Source organism: Daldinia childiae, assembly GCF_008694065.1.
Source record: "Daldinia childiae strain JS-1345 chromosome Unknown Scaffold6, whole genome shotgun sequence".
NCBI lineage: Eukaryota > Fungi > Ascomycota > Sordariomycetes > Xylariales > Hypoxylaceae > Daldinia > Daldinia childiae.
In genome coordinates this window covers 1141112-1149247 of record NW_022984647.1, presented here as the reverse complement: position 1 = coordinate 1149247, position 8136 = coordinate 1141112, and the positions used below count along the sequence as shown (strand labels likewise).

Here is an 8136-nt window from a genome sequence, read left to right as displayed (position 1 = left end):
TAAAAGTCACCCTTAAAATTATCATCTACATAGCAATCAAGCACTTTTGTTGTAGACCCCCTTGTTCTTTCAACTTGTCGGAAACCTCCAAAATGTTTAGGTTTGTCGACGGGGAACCTCAAAAGAGATAGCATATTACCTATTAGATCCTTTAAAGTGTTCTTTGGTATGCGAGAAGATATATTGATAAGGCCGATGCCATGGGCACGATGAAGGACAATAGTGGCGATTCGTTTGCCACCTACCAAAGCCGATTACCGACGGCAAGGTCCTCACATAGTCGTGGTAGTTACGAGGTCGGCGAATCTAGCGCGGCTGCAAGCCTTAATGAGCCTTTAACAGGTACAACGACCCTATCCTATTCTTCTCGCATAGACCCCGACGAATCGAACTCGAGCTCCCATGCGCCGGATCAAGGAGGTAGGGACCTGAATCATGAGGTGCATAGACGGCGCCGGTCACATAAGCCCCGGTCGAGTGGAGGCTTTTTACTCGCCAATCCCGTTATCAACGAACCGCCTAAACCAAGGTCGAAGAGTCGGGATGATGGTCGTAGGCAATCACGTTTACCGGTAGATAGCCGCAAGGGAAAGGGGTCTCTTGCTGTACCGGATAAGTTGAATGCAACGGGTATCCCTCGGATGGGAGTGGGTATTGATGGGCAGGAAATGAGGAGATCAAGCGATAGTCAAACACGGCGAACGATAAGTCCAATCTCTGATGAAGAGAGACGGCATAGTCATAGTGGACGAGGAATCTCAAGGATCCCAACTCCAACTCCGCGACCAAGCACAGCTCCCCTTGATGTCGATTCTACTCAGATTGTGAACATGGCTCTCAACTTGAGTGAATCGAGGCGTATGTCAGAAAGGAGAAATATGTCGAGTCCTATCCCTCCTCGACTTGCTCAAATTCCTGACAGTCTGGCTGGGGGTAGTCTTAAGCAGCACTTACAGCAACAGAGAAGGACTTCTCGCAACATTTCGCCAAGACCTGACAAAGGTCTGTCCCCGAGGATTATATCGGCATCGACAATGGCTAGCCCGTTGCAGTCTTTTGATCATGATGGTAGCTATCAGTACCATTTCTCGTCTTCAACTCTTAATCGGGCTCAGAAGGCGAAGGAATATCTTGAATTAATGGCTCAATACAGAAGGTTACTACAATTTCTCCCACCACTTAAACAGGATGTCCGCTCCCGACCTTCGTCTTCTAATCTTTCAACTCCCTCCGCATCTCTTGGATCACCCCTGAACCCTCTTACTGGCGCACCACAAATCTCACTAGGTCGGGCTTATAACCCCCTTCAATATATTCGGAACCGAAAGGTTCGAGCCCGGGAACGCAAAGCTATTGATGGAGAGGCGCAAGGCTTCTCAGATATTTCAAGGGTGACGGATTGGATCGACGAAGCAGCAACATCCGCAGCGACGTCGGCCCTATCACTTGGGTCTACTTCACTTCCTCATTTCCCGGGAGCACACGAACGTCCTGATCAAGACCTCCCCCCTTCTAATATCCCGAGACCGATCTCAACAATAGCGAAACCTAAACGGCTAAGAATCGATTGGACTATCGATCCTGCAGATATGCTTGCGGATGCCTACTGGCTAGAACAAGTAGATAACAAATATCTCCTTGAAGACCGTCACTATTCCAAGATTTTCCCGCGAAAGCCGGAAGCACAAGTTCCAACATCTTACCAGGCAAATGAACCTGGTACATCTGCTCTTTCGGCATCCTCTACTAAGGAAGGTGACATAGGCGATATAGCTGCTGCTTCAGAGACAGACCATACAAGTCCAACCAAAGTGGAGTTCGAGATGCCTTCTTTAAGCGCACGGGAGCGTGCCCGTCAAAAGCTTCAAGATCTAAGAGGAATGCACCACAAACCGAATAATGCCTCCCATAGCCATGACTTCCTAAGATTTAGAAAGGGTTCATTGTCAGATACGTCGGATAGTGAGAGTGATCGCAAGAGACGAAACCGTACCGGTACTATTAGTGCTAACGGCACGGATCTACTTGAAAAACAGATGATGGAGATGTTGGCAAAGGAAGTCAACGAGGAGCAGAAAATCTCGGATGAGGTTGATATTGGACGCCTCAAGCAGCTGCCTGCAAACATGGCGATTCCTGAGAAGACATCCAATACTCCGGAGCAGATGCATAGTCGCAGGGATTCACGAGTTGAGATCATTGATAACTACGATAAAGTCAGCCGTGGGAGAGCATTACAAGGGTCTCCGGCAGGATCGGGGCGTGCCAGTCTTGAGGTCCCCGGTCAGAATTATAGATTATCGGTGGACTTGGACTCTTCTCGGCCAGAGTCGCCAGAGATAAGACCGCGAGGCCGTAATATTTATATGCCAACTATTGGCATGGATATTTCCCCGCCTGATAGCCGACCAGGGTCTCCCGGCCGAAAGCCTTTCTCAAGGGTTAAGAGTATCTTCCGCGATCGTAGTAAGGAGCGAGAGCGTGGTGCTGATAATTTAGTCCGTGATAAGGGTGACAAGGTGGATAGTCCTACCGAGCAGCCTGAGCTACTAAGCCCTTCTACTGGGACTACGGAGCGATTTGGTTCGCCTGATCGGCGTAGGTCTAAGAGCCTCACACGCAAGCTCAACCCACGAAATACCAACGAGAGCCATAAATCACACCGTAGCATGGGAAGTATTAAACTAAAACCTGATGAGCAGGTCGGTCTTCGAACTATTTTTAAAGGAGGCGCCAAATTAGATGGCATGATACGGGGTGGCGTTTCTAAGGTCACTGATTTCTTATGGAAGAAGGATTCTGATGATTCGGACGATTCGTCATCCTCGTCGAGCGAAGATTCAGAGGAGGACTCTAAGAGAGGTAGAATTAGGAATTCTTTTACCTTGTCTCGTAGTAACTCGCGACGTCGGGATGAGAGTAACCGCCAGAAGAATTACCTGGAGGTCATGCCTCCTTTCAAATCGGCGTCAATATCCTACGATAAGCCGATCTCTAGAGAGCTGGAACCCCTTGCTCTAACGCACACTACATCACGACCTACTAGATCGCCTAGATTTGATCGACTGAAACCGCCTCGTATCGACATCCGCAAGGCTTCACCTCCGTCGGAACTGGAATATACTAAGCCTCATCTGCTCCGCGACTCAGATGTCTCCGATACGGAATCACGTCCACGCGACTCGAGCGATAAGCCGCGGGATATCTTAATAGACTTGACTGATATACCCTCTCTTCCGGCTTCGCAGAACCGATACCGACCCCGACTCGGTTCTCGGACGTTCTCGGAGAGTGCCCGCCACTGGTCAATCTCGAACGGTAGCCAAGTACCCCAAGGCACACATATTTCTAGGCGCGAGATCGCACGTACCCGCGCGCTGATCCTGTGTTCCGGCATCAAGGCGATGGAAATTTCACGGCGTGCGCACGAGCCATGTATGCTTTCTACGCTTGACGACAAGACCGTCGGGTTACCGTGGACAGGCATTCGCCAGTTCCTACCGGACAAATCATCTAGCATCGTTGTGTCGGAGGCGCAGCTATACCCGGCTACAGCGCAGATACTCTCGGAGAGCATCGCCCGCTCGATCCAGGCCTCGGAGACCAGCAGAGCGCGGTTTGCGGGTGAGACCGTACCGGCGCTGTACCGGCGCGTGGATGTCTTACACGACCGCGTAGGCGGCGACTTGATGGAGATGACGCGACGTGCGGCGGACGAAGCGGACGAGGTCAACCGCGACCTGGTGGATGCGCAGCGACTTAAGGCGAAGCGTGTGACGGACACTATGGACAAGATGCTGCGACGCCGAAGACGTCGGTTCCGGTGGGCTCGCCGCGCAGGTTGGCTCGCCGTCGAATGGGTGCTCGTCGGGTTCATGTGGTACGTCTGGTTCGTAGTCATGCTGGCCCGTATAGTGCTAGGTGTAGGAAAGGGTATCGTGAGCGTCGTGAGGTGGCTTCTCTGGCTATAGCCTCGAGAGAGAGAATATCCAGACGGCGAGATACCACGTTATTCTTGGGTTTTGATGCGTTGAGCACCGAGTATAAGAGAAGGATTTGTTTGGACGATGATCTTTTGGTGATGATACCCCCTTTTGTGGTTGTGTTGCGTTTTTTTCCTTTTCTTTTCTGTCTAACTCCCTTTTCTCTTATGACTCTTTATTACTACTTATTACACTACACTACTACCGACTTAGCCCACACGGGCGAATTTTTTACTTTTACTTGTCTATTTTATGTATCTCATGTAAAACATACATGTCCAACTGTTATCAGTACTACCTACCTACCTACCTACGTTTCCTTACAGTGTTATCGTTTCTTTTAGCGTGGTTTATTCAGTCTTTGGAGTAGAGAGTAGAGCAGAGCACGGCAGAGTGTGCCTGCGAGAAAGAAGAGAAGAGAAGAGAGGTATACTACCTATGTTGTGCGTAGAGGAAGAATCACAGTTTTGTGGTGTGGATGGAGTCGGCATGAGCTCGGAGTACTACTAATAATTATGCATTGCGCGGATTGGGAAAAAAATGGGATCAGAAGACCAGTTGTACGCACGTGTACGATATACGCACTTCTATTACCGGGTGTTTTTTTAGCTGTAGGATTGTGTAATAATAATATTAAGTTTCTGCTCATGGCTGCGTTCCTTAATCTAGAATTACATATGTATTTGGAGCTCATGGCTTAAAGAGAAATACGTCATGCAGATATACCTGAGCAGCGAGAGTGAAATAGGGGCAAGCTACCTAGTTAGGAGGTAGGTAGATAATAGAATCGGGACTTGGGCCATATTACCATTAATGCTTTGTTTCCTGTACAGTGACACCTCGGATGACAAACTACCAAATGCAAACTCCAAACGAATATGTAAATACACGACATGCAGACAACAACAAGGTGAAGACAAATTATGCAATTATGCTAGAGCGTAATGTCGAATGGGCCAACCGGGTCGAAGGGACAATATAAAGTAAAAATACACAAGACCCTTCGGCATATCCTCCTTTATCCGTTTACTCGATCCTCTTCTTTCCCTCTTCAGCGTTGAGATAGCGCGCAGTGCTTAATCCGCGCTCGTGTCGAGCTACGAACGGGCCGAGCAGCGCGTCGTTGTGGATCTTGGTGATGGTGTTCTGGTAGCCCTCAGTGGCCCAGGGTCGCGGGTTGAGCTTGGGCCAGTTGACCTGTAGTATTCTGTCAGTACTATATTTGGGATACAGATATTTTTATAGAACTAAAAAGACAAAGCAGAGGGGGAAAGGAACTTACGTAGAGCATCCCGTTATTAATAACGAAGTTGAAACTCCAGGCGGCGACCAACAACCAGAATAAGATGAAGAGCCTAATAGTCCACACGGTCGAGCCCGGAAGACGCCTTGTGAAGAGGCCTACGAATACGAAAAATATGCTGAAGGCGAGAATGTAGGGGATGCTCTGGATGAGGACAGGTCTGCGGTCCGCAAATATAAACGAGGAGCCGATGTTAGCGGCAGCAGGCTCGTAGGCACCTAGGAAGAGGTCGAAGGCGTCCTGTCTGGGGCCGTCTCGGAAATTGTTTAGGTAGAATCTCGTAACGGCAATGTTGCCATCTTGCATGATACCCGCCTTTGTACGCTTGCCTGTACGGGTAATATCCGTCTTCATAGCACCAGTGCCCGCATACGATTTGGACACAGTATCGGCGTTATCAGCCCAAATGTTTCGGAAGAGGAATTCAAAAGCTGTGTCTGCAGTGGCGAAAGTCTCGCCTCGCTGGAGCAGACCAAGGTCGACAAACATGCGGTCTAGTGTCCATCGCGCTAGCATGCTCTGAACAACATTTGTGCGGTCGAGAGAGTCCATGCAGTTCGTCCGAACAACGCTGGTCTGGAAGTTTCTAGTTTCAAGACCACCATTAGCAGGCATATCTACACCGCGGAAGTACTGCTGCTTTATGAGAGCATCTTGAAGCTGCTCGACGAGTAACATGGCCTTATGCATCTGCATGCCCTTGGTCTCGTGGTGATAGTCGAAGTAGACATAATGTAGACGATCGTATTCCTGTTTCGAGGAACTGGGCTCGATAATGTGGAACTTCTCGTCAGTGATCGCGTCACCTTTGACTTTGTCTGCTGCCGACGAAACAAGCATCTGCACCATCTGTTCGTAGGCTTCCTTTATTCGCTTTTCGCGCCCACCCTGGTTGACTAGGTTGACTAAGTAATTGTCTCCATAAATCCGAATCTGCTCGTCAAAGTGCTTTTTAGCTGCTGGAAGGGCTGTTTCGATACCCCTGACCTGAAGCTTAGGGGTATATTTGAGTGCATTTATTTCAGCCCAGTATACAGGCACGCTGCCTCGTGTTTGCACGTAAGATAATACCTGCGTCTCTGCCCCTTCCGAAGTACGGTATTTGCCGCTTTGCATATCGGTGCTCCCAGCATATCCACCCAGACCTCGACCTGTGTCATTTAAAACGACAATCTGTTCGGTTTCATTGTAATTGGCGGCATGTCCCTCTTCATCAAGACCTCGGGTGAAGTATCTGGTTCCGGCTCGGTGTCTTGCTTTACGAGTGATAAGGACAAGAGTCAGGGGGGTGTTCTTAAATGTAGTTGGTCGGATCTCGAGTGTTCCCCATATAACTGGTAAGATATAAGGGTCAGCACCCGGTTGGGGTCCTGGTTGCGATCGGTTGCCGGTTCTTCGATAGTTGATGAGGTCTGATTGCACAAATCTATTCCAGAAGAAACGATCGTCGGCTCGCATCCAGAGTGGGCTCGAGTTGTCCATGGTAGCTTGTCTCTGGAAACTGTTTGTGAGGTCGAGAGAATAGGAGAAGTACATAGGACCCTTCATGATATAAGTCTTGAGAAGCGATAGGAACTGGTCCTCATCTGGGTCGCGGATCTGTCGCTCGCGCATAGGGAGAAACTCGGTCGAGATAATCTTATAAACCATGTGGCCCTTAAGACGGCCCATAGGCTGGCTCTTTGTAATGACGATAACATACTTGTCTGCGCTGTGTTAGTCTTGAATAGATAGGTATATATATATATATATCCATAAGGAGTTAATCGGAGAAATACCAAGTCTAAGTCTAAGAAAGCCTAGTATACCAGGTATACTAGAAACACGAGATACACGCTTGCTAGGGAAGTGAGAAGATTCGCTTAATCTCACATCACCCGTAGGACGGTCAACGATAAGAGCCGGGGCATTAGGGGAGGAGGGTGATGTAAAAGTATAGGAGTCTGCTGCGACGTGGACATTAATGTCCCGGTAGGGGAGCGTCATGATGGGCTAGCTGTATGATGGTGATGCTCAGCACGCACTTATAACAGAATGGGAAGAATAGAGGGAGAAATCAACATGTAAGGACAACAAGGTGTGTAAAGAGGGTGAGACGACTGTGAGAACACGTCGTTTTGGTAGTTGAAGCGAAGTTTGCGCAGCTTTCTTTAATCCCTATGGGTTTGCCGCTGATGAAATAGTGTACATCTATATTTCCCGAAAGGGGATTTCGACAGCTGGACCGGTCGCAAAGATGCCAAGATGTTAGATGCCAAGAAGGGTAACAAGGTCTATGTATTTCCAGGATGTGCACGGTCCATATACATTTGATAAGGATCCCTTTCCCCTGTCTTATCGAACTTAGTATTACATACGGATCTGTACATAGTAACTTTAAATCACCTAAGGAAATACCGTATAAGTGAATCATTGTAGTTAAAGAGCACTACAAATCACTACCGTAAGGTTAATCACGTGCTATTTAACCAACTAAACGATAAGGGGCAGCTCACCGTATATCATTCACTTGATGCATGTGCTTTCCACTGTAGCCACCTGCAACGCACCGACTACCCGAGCCTGACGACGTGTTGCTCCACCGCCGCTCACCTGCTCAGCCACTCATCATTCAGAGCGCAATGGACTCTTGAACAACCTTTAGCTTCCTTCAACATCGCAACGTAGTCAAGGCAGTAATCAATCAACACACTTTACACTTTAACCCATCTTATTCCGAACAACCTCTCGTTTATCTACGAAACTAATTTCATACCCAAACGTCTTTTTCTTTCTCGTATGAACATTTAGAGTCAGATTACTACTTTACGACCTGTCTTCCATTACCCCCCGGTTACTACGTTGTCGATT

The 8136-nt window shown here is 48.5% G+C and overlaps 2 protein-coding genes across 2 annotated transcripts; one reads left to right on the top strand and one right to left on the bottom strand.

Annotated features, from left to right (window-relative positions):
• Positions 1-200: 200 nt before the first annotated feature.
• Positions 201-3971, top strand: GL218_06231 (uncharacterized protein; the record flags this gene model as incomplete). Its single annotated transcript, XM_033582936.1, has 1 exon — positions 201-3971. One exon carries the CDS (start codon positions 201-203, stop codon positions 3969-3971), a length of 3771 nt encoding a protein of 1256 aa, XP_033434069.1.
• A 1038-nt stretch (positions 3972-5009) lies between these two features.
• On the bottom strand, positions 5010-7272 carry GL218_06230 (Phosphoinositide phosphatase SAC1; the record flags this gene model as incomplete). Its single annotated transcript, XM_033582935.1, has 3 exons — positions 5010-5180; positions 5266-6992; positions 7065-7272. 3 exons carry the CDS (start codon positions 7270-7272, stop codon positions 5010-5012), a joined length of 2106 nt encoding a protein of 701 aa, XP_033434070.1.
• Between the last annotated feature and the right edge of the window lie 864 nt (positions 7273-8136).